We start from the raw sequence: 18258 nt of genomic DNA on the forward strand, positions 1-18258 counted from the left end.
TGGACCAGGGTCCAAGCAGAAGACCCACCAGGAGGCCACTGGCACTGTGGGGCAGCATGCTGATGGCTGTAAAAGCTGCTTGGCATGGGGGACAGACAAGCAGCGGATTCTGATGCATCCTGGAAACAGAAATGGCAGGATTTGCGATGGCAAATTGGAGCAAAAGGACAAAATCAGGAGTTCAGAGTTAATCTGACGAGCTTGGCCATCGCTAGCCCAGGAGACACCGAACGGAGGAGCCAGTGGACCCAGTGCCCTGCAGCTCAGTTTCTCTGCTGGCCGGGCTGTTCCTCCCTGAAGACCTGGCTGCGCACTGCTCGGAGCACCAGGCTTGCTCTCTCATGCTTTTCTCTTGGCCTGCTGGCTCACTGACCGTTTTCTGAGTCTCCACTTGGTCAGGCTATGAGCCTGGTGGGGCAGAGGCCACAACTCCACAACTTTTTTTTTTTTAATACATATATATTTTTAATTGATTTCAGAGAGGAAGGAAAAGGGAGAGAGAGAGAGAGAAACATCAATGATGTGAGAGAATCATTGATCAGCTGCCTCCTGCCCATCCCCTACTGAGGATTGAGCCCACAACCCAGACATGTGCCCTTGACGGGAATCGAAATGGGACCCTTCAGTCTGCAGATAGATACTCTATCTACTGAGCCAAACTGGGTAGCCGCCCCCCCCCCCCCCCAACTCTTTATCCTCAAACCAGAAGTGAGCCTGCCTGAGAGCAGGTGCCCAAGGAATGATTGCTAAGTGCACAACATAAGCCGGTTGGCAGCTATCCACTAGCAATCCTGGAGGACTCCATGGAAATGGATCTTTCGCAAGAAGGTGGGCCCAGAGACTGTCCAGAGGTTTACAAGGAGAGGCCATCCTATCACCCCTGCTCAGGGACGGCCACCCCTCTCTGCCGCTCTGGGCAGCAAGCGGCGCAGCAGCAGTGTTCCTGCCCGGCCACGGGCCCTGCACCTGGCTGCCAAGCGCCTGACAAGCCTGTGTCCATCAGAAAGTGGCATGGAGTCCTTGCCCTGCACCTCATGGAATCACAGCAGAGAGCTACACCAAGTGGGCTCCCTATGGGATGCGCTGGGCGCCAGGTGACATGGACAGATGGACATGAGCAGGATCGACTCCCATCTCTGCTCTGTAGCCAAAGTTCACTGACTGAGCAGATTCTCTGAGGAGCATGGTGCCTGATCAGAGGGTGACAGGATGACTGTCAACTAGGATGACAGTCTCAGACCAATCAGGCCCTGGAGAGTGAAATGAACTGGGCCAGGGTATCAGAAGGTTCCAGGTGTGGGACACCTTTCCTGGGACCTGACCTCCTCAGGCCAAATTGAAGGTGCCAGAGAGGTCCAGCTTGTGGTGGGAGATGTGCAGAGGGGGATAGGAGGCTGACACCCACCATCAGCAGGGCTAGAGGCACTGTGGGACCAAGGGGGAGTTTGAGGAAGGACCCGATGTGACAGGAGCTCAGCATGGGACGCTGCTGGGCAGTGGACTAGAAGAGGCAAGGGTGAATCAGGATGACAGGTCAGGAAGTCAGCATAGTCAAGATGCTGAGTGTCCACAGGTGCCACAGCAGCCTTGCGGGCAGGATTGGGGCATGGCCCTGGGCAGGAGCATGGGAGACGTCAGCCTTTGGTTGTGGGAAATGAAGCAGAGGGCAGTGCTGACAAACAGGAACTTGGGGAAGGGCAAGCAGAACTGCAGGACTTTAGTCTGAGTCCTGGGTTTGCAAGCTGAAGCTGGGCAAGCTGGAGATGATGGGTGAGATGGAGATGATGGGTGAGATGGAGATGGGGGTGAGATGGAGATGATGGGTGAGATGAACATGGTGGGTGAGATGGAGATGGGGGGTGAGATGGAAATGATGGGTGAGATGGAGATGATGGGTGAGAAGAAGATGATGGGTCAGATGGAGATGATGGGTCAGATGGAGATGATGGGTGAGATGGAGATGGGGGGTGAGATGGAAATGATGGGTGAGATGGAGATGGGGGGTGAGATGGAGATGATGGGTGAGATGGAGATGGTGGGTGAGATGAAAATGGTGGGTGAGATGGAGATGGGGGGTGAGATGGAGATGGGGGGTGAGATGGGGATGATGGGTGAGATGGAGATGATGTGTGAGATGGAGAAGATGGGCATTGCAAAGGATTTGGGAGGCTGTGCCTTAGAGGTAACCACAGTCATCAGGGGCCTGGGGGGACTTACAGACAGAGCTAAGAAGGTGAAACAAAGAGAATTCATAGCTGACTGCAGTGTATTAAAGGAGGCAGGGTGGAGAGGGGCAGGCCAAGGAGAGGGAAGAGAAGGCGGGGCTCTCAGCTGTTCAGCGAGCTGGGATTGGTCACCAGGTCCAGCGTGGGGACAGCGCTAAGTACAGAAGGAAGACAGGGAAAGGCAGGGCAGGCAGCTTCCTGGGGAGCTGGAGAGGGAGAGCCGCAGGATGTACAGGCCGGTGTGCACATGGAGAGACTGGCTTTTTAAAAGGTTCTGAGGAATGACTCAGGCAGGCTGTGGGCTAATGCGGAGCCAGTGGAAGGAAGGATGAGGCTTCGGGGAGACAGGACATGACAAGGAAGATCCCAAAAGGCAGAGAAGCCTCTCAATGCTGAAACCAGCAGGTGTTATGGGTGAATTTGGGGATGAAGCGGCAGCAGGAGGCCAGTGCTCCCTAAAGGTCTTAGGGGCCCACCAGTCTGCCAGGTGCCCTCCCTGCCTTGAACAAAAGCTGCCTCAGGGCTGCACTCTGAACTACTTTCTCAAAGTCTCAGCCTTGGGCCACAGTAAAAAGCTGAAGAAAATGAAATTTGCGGCTGAACAGACCCACCCCAGAGTTCTAGACCCATCGCAGGAGCATCTAGGATCATCGCCCAGAAACACCGGACTCAGTGTCCTCCGAGTGCAGAGCAGGCATGCCTGCCCTGTGCTCTGAGGGCCTCACACTGCACAGCAGGTCCTGCTCACTGAGCTGCCTCAGCAGCCCCGCACCCAGGCCTGCTCCCTCTGCAGCCATGTCTTGCGTGTGATGGTGTGACAAATATCACAGCACCTCACACCCGGAAAAGTGCCTGTGGCCTCCCAGGGACAAGCCCAGGTGCAGCTCTGCAGCTCCAGGGAGAACCGGCGTCTCCTAGGGACCGTGCTAGGCTTTGGGTTTTATTTTTTTTAATAGATATTTTTACTATCGATATTTCAGAGAAGAAGGGAGAGGGAAGAGAGGTAGAACTATCAATGATGAGAGAAAATCATTGATCGGCTGCCTCCTGCACGCCCCCTACTGGGGATGGAGCCCACAGCCCGGGCATGTGCCCTGACTGGTTCATGGGTCTACGCTCAAGCACCGGCTGGACCACACTTTGGATTTTAAAGGGATGATGACTACCCCTGGCTGGGTGGCTCAGCTGATTGGAGCATCATCCCACACACCAAAAAGGGTGCAGGTTTGATTCCCAGTCAGAGCACATGCCTGGGTCATGGGTTCCATCCCAGTCAGGGCGTATGTGGGAGGCAAGCAATGGATGTTTCTCTCTCTCATATATATATATATATATCCCTCTCTCTCTAAAATCAATAAAAACATGACCTCAGGTGAGGATTTAAAAGATAAAATAAGTAAAATAAGAGCACCCAGCTGGTTTGGCTTAGTGGATAGAGCTTCAGCCTGTGGACTGAAGGGTCCTGGGTTCGATTCTGGTGATGGGCACATGCCAGGGTTATGAGCTTGATCCCCAGTAAGGGGTGTGCAGGAGGCAGTCAATAGATGATTCTCTCTCATCACTGATGTTTCTCTCTCCCTCTCACTTCCTTTCTGAAATCAATAAGAATATATATTTAAAATAATAAATAAATAAAATAAGAGCATGATTACTAGATCCACTATGCTGACTCTGGCATATGATGTATTTTTACTGCTGTCTTCATGGAATTTATGAGTTATTATTTGAGTTTTTTTACTTTAACGAGTACATTTTTACATGGGGGTAACATGGTCAAATATTCTGTTGTAAAAGTTCTGATCCATCCCAGGATGAAGTCAATACAACAGCTGTTGTTGTCTTGGGAAAAAGTAGATTCTGTCAATGACTAATGCACTCTCTTTGTCCTTTCCTTAAGTAAAACATATACACACATTTCTAGTCTGGAAAGTCAGAAAGCCAAAGCATGACACACACAAACATGCGCCACCCCTTGGGAACAGCCGGGCTGCATCGCTGCTATGGCAGCTGAGTCCTCAGCGTCTAAAGCGGCGTTTCTCAAAGGTGTCCCGGAGGCACCTGCCCAGGCTGCTCTACGAAAAGCCAGTTCCCGGGACAAAGGTTTGGAGATCATACCTACAACGCACCTGGCTTGGAGACACACAATCACAGACGTGAGTTAAACGCTCTGAGAAGGCACGCAGTGAAAACCTCCCCAACTTCGAGAACTCATGGTTTCCAGGGTTATTTGACCAAGGAGTCAAACCCCCTGTTTATGGCAGAACTCATTTTGAAAATGGTCCAAACTGCCCACTTACCTGGCCAGATCGGCCACGAGTTCAGATTGGTTCAATGAGGCAACATCTAAAACCGTTAAGATTTCATGTTAAAAAACCAAATGGCTGCCTTCCTGCCCGCCTGGCAGCAGCTGGCTGTGCCTGGGACTGGGCAGGTGCACTCTCACCATAGTGCCCTCTGTTGGCAGCCTAGCTAATTTAAAATTAATTAATTTATATATATATATATATATGCTTTATTGATTTTTGTATAGAGAGGGAGAGAGAGTTAAACACATCGATGAGAGAGAAACATCGATCAGCTGCCTCCTGCATACCAAAGTATATGCCCTGTCTGGAATTGAACCTGGGACCCTTGAGTCCACAGGCCAACGCTCTATGCACTGAGCCAAATCGGTTAGGGCCAGCCTCGCTAATTTACAGGGTCCTGGGACCATGTGGGCCCTTCAGACGGGTCCCTACCCCCAGTCATCAGTGAGGGGGGTAGGAGGGTGGGACAAGCTGGGAAACCAGGCCTGGGCACAGCTTCAGAAGACAAGCCTAGCAGGGGTTGCCCCAGCTCCCCTCTGGGGCTGCGAGCAGAGTAAGTACCCTTCCTAACTGAAGCCTGGCCAACCTGGCTTGCTTCTGGGACTCAGGCTCCACCCCCTGCTTGTTTGTTTACTGAGGAAGAGTCAGGACAGACCAGGGCTGCTCCAGCCCAGCCAGTCCCCAGGAAATCCTGCTGTGGGCTCCGGGCTCCTGTCCCTGCCCGCCTGCAACCCGGCCGCCCACAAGCCTGCAGCCCGCACGTAGACAGGCCTTGCTCTCAGCCCCACAGGGACAGCCAGGCAGGCCTGCTCTCAGACTCTCCAACAAGAAGTCCCACACAATTGTTTTTTCTTTTTAAAATCAAATGTTAAGATAATCTGGGGCATGGAGAACCATGTGACTATTCACATTTCCTATTTGGTTTTGGCTGCAACGTGGCTCAAAACCACAGACAATACCTTCCTGAGGCAGGATGAACTTCTCTTTGCTCACATGTTCTGTTTACTTTCAGGGTCCTGCCTAGCTTTTCATACCTATTTATTGCACATGCAATGAGCTACCTAAACCCTCTGGGAAGCAAGCCTGCACACACGCCATCACTGCTATCCCATGGACAGAGTCCTTTAAGCTGCTGGACACTTTCCCACGCCTTTTCTTTACCTGGGTTCAAACTACGCTTTTCAGGGAGCAGGGACCTGTCGCCCATCTGGTAAAGCCTCCCTGACCCTACAGCTCACCTGCAAGGCTTCCAGCTCACCGGTCCCAGCAGTCGTGTGGCATTGCCCTGAAACACTCAGTTTTGGGGCCCTCCCTAGTCCAGGGGCCCCCAGAGAACTGAATCAATCTATCTATCTATCTACCTATCCACACTAGGGGCCCAGAGCATGAACTTGTGCACCTTGAAAGGAACTGTGGGCTGTGAGGCTGAGGTAGGCACAGGGGTGGGTCTCAGCCCATCCTCCACACCCCCACCTGGCCCCTCCCACCACAGCCCCTTCCACCCCCTGTCTCCTGTCTGTCAGCAGCCCCACTCCTGCTGCTGCCACTCCCATGCACTGACAGAGCCAGCCCGCACACACCTGCTGAAGGAGCAGAGTGATTGGGGCTGTGAGAACGGTAGCTGCTGCCCCGATTACCCCTCAGGAGCAGGGGTAGATGGAGAAGTCCTCAGGGGTGATCAGGGTTGGCAGCCACCACTCACACCCACTGATGGCGCCAAGTGATCGGGACTGGTGCTAGGCACTGGCAGTGAGTGAGAGTGGGGCCAGTGCTGGCAGCAGGTACCAGCAGGTGTGAGTGCAGGGCGGGACCACAGCACATGGGAGCAAAGAATTTTCAGTAACCAACAGAGGCTCACCCCGATGGTAGCAACCCGCACCCTGCCTTGGTCTGGTGCACCCGCTCACCTGCTCCACCATCCTGCAGCAGCAGAAGCCTGCCATATTCACACACACCCCCTGGTGGCCAGCACATGTCATAGCGACCAGTTGTCCAGTTGTTTAGTTGTGCCACTTTTTGGTCTATTTGCATATTAGCCTTTTATTACATAGGATATGCAAGGCTAATATGCAAATTGCCTGCTTGGGAGTTCCACTGAGATCGGGAGTTCAATTGCTGGCTATGACATATGCTGACCAGTGGCGGGTGACCAGTGGCTGCCGTGGGGCGCTGAGGGAGCAAGGGAAGGAGGAGGCAGGGAGGCCAGGCCTAGGGACTCTACCTTGCCTCTAGTGTTTAATAACAGGCAGGTGAGTTTCCAGGTCAGGAGGGTGGAAAGCGCTGCTGTATAGGGATGCCTCCATCAATTTTCCGAAAACCACAGGCATCATGTCAGTCCACGGTGACCTGAGAAGAGCCCCTGCGAGAGGCTGCCAGACCTCAGGCGGCGCCCCAACCGGGCCCTTGGCGAGCTCTCCGACAGGAGCCCGGGTTCCGCAAGCCGCTCCCCTCACAGGTTCCGCCGAGGCTTTTGACTTCAGGTGTGGGACAGAGGCGGGCGCGGAGAATGAATGGGCCAGCGCAGATCAGGCGCTGGCCGGGCTCCCCCTGCAGAACACCGGCGGCCGGAGGGGGGGATGATGAGGGGAGGGGGGGGCAGGAAGGGGGCCGCCCGGGCAATGCGGCCCAGCAGTGACCCGCAGCCCAGGACGACCCGCTCCTCCCGCCCCAGCGGCGGAGCAGGGGAGCTCCCGGACGCACACGCCAAGTTCGCAGTCTTGGACTCGCAGCAGCACCGGAGCCCGGTCCAGGCTGAGGCAGGGGTCGGAGGTCCCGGGAGACGGCAGACAAGTCCCCGAGGAGGGGCTCGCAGCCCGGCCGCAGCCAGAGGAGCCCGCGCACGTGCCGGGAGTTACCTGGGGGCGCCCGCAGGTGTCCGCTCCGCGCCTTGCAGCAGCGCAGCCCCATGGCCCGGGCAGGCGGCCGGGCGGAGCGCGCACCGTGCCCAGCCGCCAGCGGGGTGTCCAGCTGCGCGCGGGACCGCAGCCCGGCCTCCCCGGCCCTCACGCTCCGGCCGGCCCCGCTCCGGCGGACTCGGCCGCTCAGCAGGAGACCGCGCAGGTCCCGCCGCCTCCGGCCTCAAGGAGCCCAGTGCCCGCCCAGCGACCCGTTACTCTCCCGGCGCAGAGCTGCGCGCTCCCGAGGGAAGGCCAGGGGGCGCTGTGGGAGCGCCGCGGTCACCCCCTCCCACCCCCTCTCACCCCTGCCCCATACACACACTCCGCCTCCGAGACCCAGCAAAGACGCGGGGGCGACGCTGACCTCCCAATCGGAAAAGAAAGGTGTGGCGCTCTGCTCCAGCGGCGCCTCCGCCCCATCCTCTGACCTCCAGAGTGCCGGGCTGAGCGCTCCCCTGCACTCTACAAACTCCTAGTAGAGGAAAAAGAAAGGGTTTTCCAGGCACACACACACACACACACACACACACACACACACACACACACACACACCCGGCTGTGTGACTTCCCCTCCTGAAAAGTGAGGGAATCAACACCCTTTCGGATGTCATTTAGCACAAATTAAAGGTCTGATGGTATCAAGTTACTTAAAGGCCTTGTGCTTAGTCTCCCCCTCTCTAGGACAGACAGAATGGCGGGACTGCTTCGCAGGACCTTCTGTGACATGAGCTGGGATAGACAGCTGACCCCTGACTTACATGGATCCACTTACAGCTGGAGTTCTTTCAACAAGTATTGTACATCCAGCATAGTGAATGTGTGTTCTCTTCCTTATGATTTTTCAGCAAAACATTTTCTTTTCTCTAGCTCCCTCTTATGTGAGAATACAGTATAGAATCCTATATAATAAAGAGGTAATACGCAACCCTCAGGCCCTCACACGATGGCTGTCTATGACCAGGCTGGCAGGGGGGGTTGGTGAGGGACAACCAAAGGACTGAACAAGCAGGCTGTGTGAGGTGACCAGGCCAGCCGGTGGCGATTAGGCTGGTGGGGGTGGGGAGGGAAGAGGGGAGAGGCACTGAGGGGTGACCAGGCTGGTGGGGGGGGGTTGGGGCAGTTGGGGGATCCAGGCCTTGGTAGCCTGGCCTCACGTCTGGCCCTGACCCCTTTCCTCCTGGCCCACCCGTTTTTCCCAAGATGGGTTGAGGGTGGGGTGGAAGGGAGAAGTTAGGGGACAGATCAGGCAGGCACGCAGAGGCAGTGAGGGGCGATCAGGCTGGTGTGAGGGCAGTTAGGGAAAACCAGGCAGGTGAGCAGTTAGGAGCCAGCAGTCCAGGATTGTGAGAGGAATGTTTGACTGTCTGCTTAGGCCCGATCCAGGGGAATGGGCCTAAACCCGCAGTTATACATCCCGTGAGGGGTCCCAGATTGAAGGGGGTGCGGGCTGGGCTGATGGGACCACCCCCCCCCCCCAACCCTGTGCACAAATTTTGTGCACTGGGCCTCTAGTACATATATAAATACAAATATGTGTTCATCACAGTTTATGTTATCAGTGAGGCTTCAGTCAACAGACCTTCAGTAGTTAAATTTTGGGGGAGTCACTCGTTAAAGGTGGATTTTGGCCTAAGCCCCACTTTATCAGGTCACATACATGTTTAATTGAATAGATATGTAAAACTAGAACACAATGGGCGCTTGCTGAGTGCTTTCTAAGGTGTGAGCTGTCCTGATCACGGGCTGGTGAGGATTCGGTGCTTTTGTCCTGATGGTGCGATCACTCTGGAAGGTAACACGTGAGCTGCTTATTGAAACTGACAGTACCAATCCCCTCAGACCAACACTTCCGCTTATCAGTGTGTCTCCCCAAAACGTATGCCCACGTGCCCGGGGAAGCCTGGACAGGTATTCCCCAGCGAAGGGAAGATGGAGGACACTGGCACTTCCAGAAAACTCAATACCATCTCGGAGGAGGGCGCTGGAGCTGGTGTCTGAGGTCTGGGGTCTCAGCACTGTGAGAAGCACCTCCACGAACTCTCCCTCTGGTGCCCTCCCCGCCGGGCACCGCTCCCGGCGCCAGGCCTCAGAAAACACCCAGCAGGAAACCAGGGAACCCAGGGTGGTCCCCTCTGGGCCCAGATCTGGGGAGAGGCAAGTGGCAAGGATGGATGGTATGTACGAGAGCATCGAGGGACCTCGCTGTTCTTCCAGAGCTCTATTTCTTAAAAGAAAGGTATGTTTACATGTTATTGTAATTAAATTATCAGATGAGAGAAATTGCTTCCAGTGTCTGGCTCTGAGTAGGGTTCTTAATACCAGGTTCCTCTCCACTCCTCCAGATCCTGCCCCTGAAGCAGGGCTGTGGTCAACCTCTGATGGTTTTTGGCTAGGCTGGCATTTTCTCCCTTCCACCCACCCCCCACCATCTTGGGAAAACCAACCGGGTGGGCCAGGGGGATGGTGTGAGGGCCAGGCCTGAGGCCAGGCTGCCAAGCCTGGGGCCCAAGAGCTCAATGGCCTGTGGGGCGGGAGGGAGGAGAGAGTGACTACTGGCAGGAGAGGTTTTCCCAGGAGCTAACTAAGTCTTATTCAAAGGGGAGATTAACGGCAGGCAGGCAGCTGTCTGCCTCTCTTCCCTTAACTCTCCAGAAACACCAGGATTCTTTGGGGAGACAGGAGGCCCTTCTGCCCTGGATCCGGAAAGAAAGATGTTTCCACTTCAGGACGTGTAGGCGGGGCATACCGAGAGGGAGTAACAGACAAAAGAGAGACCTGACTTCTGATCGCTGCCAAGTCGTTTTAAACAGTTTCAGCACCGGCAAGAGGACTTAGTCACAGCGGCTTAATGAGGCCCATGAATTCCAAACTAGAGCTGGCATTCAGGGAGAGCATGTGCGGGAGCCAGCCCCCAGGGACTGTCCAGCGGCCAAGTCCCACGTTTGGAAAGGAAGATTTAAAAGAAAACATCGCAGCAGCCACTGCGGCTCTTGTTTATCCTCCTGAGGAAGTGGAAAAGCGGGACCATTTCAAACGAGCCTATTGCCGAGGGTCAGCACCATCCCTGAACCGTTCAAACGTATTTTGGGATGCTTAATTTTTCAAAGTGGCTTTAAACACCAACTCCCAGGGCAGTTTAGGAGTTAGATAGCAAGGCAAGAGCTTCTGTTGTTATTGCTTTTGGTTTCACAGAGTTTACTTCCTGCTTGCACACTGTCTTTTCATAGTTTTCCAGTTGTGTGTCCATTTCTCAAAAGGGAAGGAAAATAACATTTGCTATATGCTTCCCACCAGGCAATTCACAAATGCTGTTTATCTCAGTTACCGCAGGACGACCCCATGAGGTAGATGCCATTAGAGTTGATTTATAGAGAGAGAAACTAAAGTTCACAGGGATAAAGAGACTTGCAGAAGATGAATTAAGTGATAAATGTCAGAGCCAAGAGGGATGGTGGATGGATAGATAGATGGTGGGTGGATAGATGGATGGATAGAAGGATGAATGGATGGATGGATGGTGGATGGATGAACATATAGTGGATGGATGGTGGGTGGATGGTTGGATGGATGGATGGAAGGAAGGATGAATGAATGGATGGATGGACAGATGGATGGTGGATGAAAGGATAGGAGGATGGATGGTGGATATTTGGATGAATGGGTAGTGGATGGATGGTGGGTGAATGAGTAGATGGATGAATGGATGGATGGATGGTGGCTGGATGGAAGGATGGATGGAAGGATAGATGGTGGATATTTGGATGAATGGGTAGTAGATGAATTGTGGGTGGATGAATGGGTAGTGGATGAATGGTGAATGGATGGATGGATGGTGGATGTGTGGATGGGTGGCATTTCCACAGTTAGGTGGAGTCATGGGCTGCCATTGGAAAAGGACCTACTGAGCATGGGATTTGCCTAAAAATCAAACTCCCGGAATGGATCATGATCCCAAGCCATCTTGAATTGAGCCACAATGTCAGGGTCAGTCGGTGCTGCAAGGCTCTCGCTGAGCTCCAGAGGAGTGACCAGGGAGGGCCTCCAGCATCATCCTGAGCTGGAAGGCTGGCATCCTCCGGGCCACAGGGGAGCGGAGCCAGAGCCAGGGGCGAGGGCATCCCAGAGGAATGGGTCCGGAGGAGGGCTGAGTGCCAGCTTTGGAGGACAAAGGCTGTGTGGGGCAGGGGCTACTCCCAGCCACCCAGGCTCCACCTCCTGCTGCTTTTTCCTATTTCTCTGGGAGACCCAAGTTTAGGGGGTTGCTTCTAGGGAGGCCACTGCTGCTGGGATCCCTGCCCGTCCAGACCCGTCCCAGGCCATTTGGGGATTTGCTTAGGAGCCTCGGGACCTGGTCTTGCTACCGCCTGCAGGAGCCTGGCTGCGCCTCCTCACACAGAGCTAAGTCCCTTCATGGCATCAGCTCCCGGTGTGAGCTCGGCCTGGAAGCTCCGAGGATGGGTAGAAATGGGGACATGGCCTCTTAGGCACAGGTGTGTAGCTTTGGAGGATATGATGATCATTCATTCATTCTTTCATTCGTGTATTCATCCATGTACCACATGACTCCACACACTGAACACCTGGGAAAGCCCAGGGGAGGCCTGGAGGTCACCCCAGCTCCAGGGACAGTGACCCCGTGACAGAGAGGTCACAGAGATGACAGTTGAGACGGAAACGCGAGAGTCTAGCACCTCGGAGGGTGGGGGAGGAGCGGCCCTCCAATGAGCAGCATTATGTCTAGGAACTGGGTTTGGGTCGGGCCTAGCTCAGCTCTCTTGGGTAAGGGACACGCTGATGCCCAAGACTCTGACTGGTGGGCCTGGCCCCAGTGAAGTGGGGCCCGGAAGGGGCTGCACCCCCAGACCTCATGGCACAAAGCCAAGAAGTGAAGGCCTGAGCCAGGTGAGGGTTGGAGGCGACGGAGACCAGGCGGAGCTGTGTGCTCGCTGGGCAGCCCGGTGACCCACACGCTCCACTTCTCACTCCCATGGGGCTCTGAGCCCTGGAATCCGGGCTGCCCTGTGATAGGCTGCAGCCAGCGCAGACAGCAAAGGTGAAAGGAGAGGTGCTGGCCCACTGGGCCACATCCTAAAAAGCGTGGCAGTCCAAGGAAAGCCACTGCCCTGTGAGCAGCGGAGCCATCCTGAGACCACGGCGCCCGGAAGCCAGCCTGGCAGTGTGGAGGGTGGAGGGGCCACACGGAGGATGGAGGGCCAGGCTGGCAGCGGCTTCTTCAGTCGTGTGACTGCGGCCACCCCAGCAGCGGGCCCTCCGGCTGATACCGCGGAGCAGAGCTGCTGTCCCTGCGCAGAACAGCGAGCAAATGCAATGTTCCAGCCCCGAAGCGCTGGGCGGCTTGTGCGCGTGACACGGGAGTAATGCACACACTGACAGCTAACCCCACCTGGCCCTGGGCGAGCCCGGCTCAGAGCTGGGCACCCGTTAGAGTGAGAGCAACCCTATGCATTGGGCGTCATATTATTTCCACTTTAAAGAGGAAGACACAGAGGCACAGAGAGGTGGAGTCATTATCACAAGGTGGCACAGCACCAACGGCTGAGATCAAAGCGGATCCAGCCCATTTTGCCTCAGAGTGGTGCTCTTAACAACACGACGGTGGTAGGTGGGAGGCAGAAGGGAGACACCTGATGATGAACTCAATGCCCATGAGTCCAAGGCCACGTGAAGTTCATTGCTTTGTCAGCTTTTCAGACTGATGTCTGCTTCCTGTTGGCCCTGGCACCTGGTGGAGGGAGCTTCTTGCAGGTGGGAGTGATAAAGAAGACCCCTTATTGCCAGCCTGCCTCATCTGAGCACCGGTACCTTACAGGCGTCCTCTCATCTAATGATGGCTGAGAGGCCGCCAGACAGCCGTGTGGAGCTATCATCACGCTCACTGTTCAGTTAGAATGTGCACACCCACCCTGGTTATGTGCGCTCTCACAGGCACACAGCCTGCACTTCAATCTGGGCAGTACGACTTACACAGGTCTCCTTCCTAATGACCAGCCCCTGCCCCTTGCCCCCTGCCTCCTGCCTCCTGCCTCCTGGAAGCTAGGCTCTCCATTGGGCCTGCCCCCTCCCTCATCCACTCCTCCCCTCTTAGTTCTGCTCTGTGTTAGGACTTTGACCAAAGTCCCAAGGACACACACCAATGAACAACACCATAGACTCTGCATTTTAACACACCTCTTGTTCTTGGGAAATCTGGGGTCCAGAGGGGATAGGTCAACTCCATATCAAGTATTTCTTGAGGGCCTGCTGTGTGTCAGGCACTGAAAGGTAGTTAGTGACAATTGGGGCTATGTCCAGTCACCTTCAGTTTTCACTCTGAAACAAGTAGGCCTACAGAAATGATAAACAAAAAGAGGCCTCTCAGCCCTCTCTCAGAATGTTTTGTGCACTTTTACCACCTTGGAAACCAACTGATTTCTGGTTAGTTAGCACCCTCTCCCTCATCAACAGTATTGTAGTTGTTATTCACATTACCCACTCATTGTTTGACTTTTTTTTTTTTAATGAAGTATAGGACACTGGGAAAGATAGTCTGAAATAAGCCCACACTGCTTGTGCTGGAAAAGGTTATGAATCCCATAAAGACTTTCGCCCTTCTCTTAATGAGACTTAAGGCACATTTTCCTTTTTCCATTGGCTGCCAGGAAGCTCAAGGCAAATTTAGTTTGACTCTGGCAAGTGTGCAGGTCCTTAAGTATGCCTTCATATTTGTGCTTTGCTTCCTGACTTTGCTTTTCTACTTTTTTTTCATTTGTCTCAGGTCCTCAATTTTTTTTTTAAAATATTTTACTTTATTTTATTTTTTAATCCTCACTGGAGGATATTTTTCCATTGATTTTTAGAGAAAGTGGAAGGGAGAGAGAAAGACAGAAAGAAACATTGATGTGAGAGACACATCAATTGGTTGCCTTCTGCATAAGCCCCACCAGAGCCTGGGCCCGGGAGGAGCCTGCAACCAAGGTACATGCCTTGACTGGAATCAAACTCGGGACCTTTTGGTCTGCAGACCGACACTATGTCCACTGAGCCAAACAGGCTAGGGCCAGTTCCTTAAATTTTTAACTACCAGTGTATTATCTTTATTTCATTCTAAGTATTCTCACTAGAAGCCATTTCTATTTGGTGGAGTAACAGGAGTCTGAGGTCTACGTTAACAAGAGAATTTAACACCTTCTGTTCTAACACAGGAGCTGGTACCTTTCTGAAGGGGAAGATAGCCGTATAGTCAGCTACCCCACTCGGCCGGCCCCTGGACCGTGAAATCAGCCTCACACAGGACAATGGGCCGGGCTGCATTTCACAAAACTTCCTTTCCCAAAGCAGGTAGTTAGCCGGGTCTGGCTGTGGGCTTTCCGTGGCTGGCAGCGCTCTGACTGGGAGGAATGGCAGTGTTTGGAAGTTCTTGGCTCAGAAAAGAGTGAGTCCCATGGCTGAGACGCCTGGCTTCCTCTTCTGGTGACAGACGGGGAGAAGCAGCCCACGCGTTGGCTCTGGAGAGAGGCCTGCAGTGCTGGGGGGACAGGCTGGCCGCACAGGCCCCGAGTCTGCCAGCGAGAGCCCTTCTCCCATCTCTGCTGCCCACTCCTCAGGGAGGAGGCACCGGGGGGTGAGGGGGTGGGCGGGGGGAGCCCTCGCGGGCAGGGCCAGCCGGTTCCCCAGTGCGGCCAACGGCCTCCGGCAGCTGTGGACATTATTCATGGAAGGAATGTGTCTACAGCTCCAAATTCCCAGAGAAAGACAAGGGGCGTCATTGGGGAGACATTCCTGGGCCACATTTTTCTTGCTGTTCATGTGGCCTGAAGCCATTGAACTTGGCGAGCCTGCCCAGAGAGGGTTTTTACATGTCCATTGTCCTCCCCGAAGGCTCCCTCCTGGCCCCTACCTGCTCTTCCCACTGGACCGCCTTCCCCTCGCCCCCGGAGACCTGCGGCCTGGGAAAGAGCAGGCGCCAGGCCCTGCCCTGAGCACTTTGCTCCCTGCCCAGTATCCAGTGCTGATACCCCCAGCACCAGTGGCTTCTGAAGGGTGACGGGCACTTCCCAGCGGCTGTGGTGGCATCAGGCCTCCAGGCACCACAGGGCCAGGAGAGCTCTCGGCTGCTTGACCAACTTGCTTCAGCAATAAGAGCTACACATAGTGAGCACCTCCTGCGTGCCAAGCACTATTCTGAGAACTCTGCATGTATTAACTCACCAGCCCCCACAGGAGAGGCCGGTCAGGGGGAGGAAGGGAGCCGATTACAAACCCTGGTTGGGAAAGCGAGGCACAGAGCTGCTCAGTGACTCACTGGGGTCCCACAACAGGAAGTGGGAGATGGGGTTTGAACTGAGGTGTGTGGCCGCAGAGGAACTCTGGCCTCTCATATCAGTACGTGATCCCCACAGCTCAGCAGTCCACCTGCAAACACTGCCCTCGTGGCATGTCCCAGCAGTCACAGCAAAAGTCCCGGGGGCACAGCGTGGCATAGCTAGGACCTGCATCCCCGGTGCCACAGAAGACAAGACCCTCTCGGCGGGGACCCAGCACTGGGAACTGGGGGTTACCCAGTCCTTCCCATTGTCGCCATTGCTGCTGCAGCTGCTGACAGCACCAGGGACCACAGTTACTCAGTGAGTCTTTGATTTGCAGTGTGCCAGCACCCAGGTTTGGTGTTTACGTACATACATACACTTCCATACATGTATCTCACAGACTGAGTGCTGATGCCCCCATGTCACAGATAAGGAAACAGGCACGTCAATCAGCTAGCGAATGCTTGCTGCTGTAGCAAACTGCACAAGCTCAAGGCTTAACCATCTAAAGACTTTCTTGCTCTTGGCATCGTCTCACGCAGGTCAGTCTGAAAGGGGAGAGGAAGGAGAGACCTCTGCTCCACAAGGTCACGCGAGGACTCAGGCTGCTCCGAGGACCTCCGTGTCTTCCTGAGTCCTCCCCATCTGCTTTGTCAGAGGGGAGAGGGATCAGGGACCTCGGGGAGTTTTAGGAGCTCTGACTGCCTCCATCAGGTCCTGTCCGCCCACTGGGAAGGAATGTAGGGGGCGAGCAGCCTGGCTCTGTCCCTAGTTAATCAGTACCCGAATGCACATTCTTGTTCGCCTATAATCAAGTCACTGCCCCTTCCTTAATTATCTGGTCTTGCAAGGTCACTGGCGCCAGTCAGGCTTTTAGACACAATCTAAATTCCCCCTTCTGACTGACTCAGGAGGGGCTGTGAAAGCCCACCACAGAAGCCTGGTAGTTAGCCAACAGAGAAACTCAGGGATGTATATAAGGAGCAATCTCATTGTACAGGTTGTTCAGGCTCTGGATGTTTGAACCCCTGAGCCAGCAGCGCTGCTTTGAATAAGGTTTTCTGTCCTGATACCCCCGGGTGTTCAGCCGTCCCTTCTTCCGTGCCAACTCCACACCACCGCCACATTCCACTGCCCACAGCTCGTCCCCACGCCTGTCCTACAGGGAGGCTGGGGATGGAGTCAGCCTGTCCAGCCACAGGGACAGGAACCAGTTTGGCCGCCACCCTGGGCTCAGAGGAATGAGCTGCCACAAGGGGTGGTGGGGCTCTGATGCCCAGGCGTGTGGTGGCGACCACACTGCCTTGCCTGAAACCAGCTCCAAAGTTGTTTGAACTGAACTCCAGTTTCCTCCATCTTGACAGATCCTGCCCTCCATCCTCCATGGGGCCATGACGGGCTGCGGGTCCAGAGCGCTGTGCAGGTAGGTCGGACTAACAGCTAGAAAGAGCCTGACACAGTTCCCACAGTCTTCCCTTCCCTGGGGAAGCTGGGGCCAGGGGTGCAGTGATTGGGCCCATTCCCACCGAGCTGTGATCTCATTGCCACTCCCCAGGCCTGCTGGGGAGGGCCAGCCGTGCCCACCACCAACCTTCAAATGGAAGAGTGGTGCCTTCCTCCCCTCTGGCAGTGTGTGCCCAGATTCCAGCCTGCGGAGGCGGGCAGAAGCGCGTGCTGCCACCTAGTGGTGGAAGGAGAAACTGCAGAACATCCGCCCCTGAATCTGCTTCTAGGGGGGAAGTGTCCAAGCCACTTCTGTCCCATCCGAACGCCAGCAGCCTGCTGAACAGAGGCTGGCCTTGGCCATGACCAAGCACAGGTGCCAGGTGGGCAACGTCCTGCTCGTAGGGTTTTGCTGTGGAAGCAGCAGCCCCTCCAGGGAGTTCTGCCCAGGCCTCAGCCTTCTGCTGTGTGGAGGGCACCCTGCAGGGCTGGGGCAGGACTGTGGATTCCCTCACCCATCGCTACCACAGGCGGCTGGCTGCCCTGGATGGTGGGTGCTGGCTGCCCTGGATGGTGGGTGCTGGCTGCCCTGGATGGTGGGTGCTGGCCTTGGTAGTGGCAATGAGGTTGCAGCTCCGGGGGAATGGGCTGCTGGGTACCATGGCAATAGCCCCATGGAAACCGAGAGGGCCACCAAGTCTCCAGGGACAGCACCCACAGTACATGGCTTCCTGCTTGGGGAGAGGGCCCACAGAGCCCTACCCTGTCAGATCACACACAGGTGTGCGCACACGTACACAGATATACACGATGTCAGGGGTGAGTTGGCCTGGCCAGACCCTGGTCTCACGTCTGCTAACTCCCTAGGACCACCACTCCTCACTTCCTCGTGCCTCAGGGCCAGGCAGCTCATTAGCCCCAGGGCTCTGCCTCCAGGGCCTCCCTCGCACTCTCTGCACCACCCAGCGGGCATCCGAACACCAAATGCCAAGATGCACTGTTCAGACTGTGGACTCCAACCCAGAGTTCTTAAAAATGAGGTAGAATCAGACCAAAAACGCCAGCGGGGCCTCTTGCAGAA

General features: G+C 55.1%; 1 protein-coding gene across 7 annotated transcripts in view; it reads right to left on the minus strand.

Moving 5' to 3' along the window:
• The window catches only part of ARHGAP22 (Rho GTPase activating protein 22), a gene marked incomplete at its 5' end in the record, with an annotated part of 135444 nt that overhangs the window by 52759 nt on the left and 64427 nt on the right, over positions 1–18258 (minus strand). The window contains one exon of one of the 7 annotated variants that reach the window (XM_084904171.1): positions 7387–7508. The exons of the other annotated variants lie outside the window; for them this stretch is intronic. Within the exon in view, the coding sequence (XP_084760297.1) occupies positions 7387–7438 (52 nt within the window). Of the gene's footprint in view, positions 1–7386; positions 7509–18258 lie in introns of those variants that run through there. 7 annotated transcript variants of the gene reach the window in all.

Source organism: Pipistrellus hanaki (assembly GCF_964339955.1).
Source record: "Pipistrellus hanaki genome assembly, chromosome: 14".
Classification (NCBI taxonomy): Eukaryota; Metazoa; Chordata; class Mammalia; order Chiroptera; family Vespertilionidae; genus Pipistrellus; species Pipistrellus hanaki.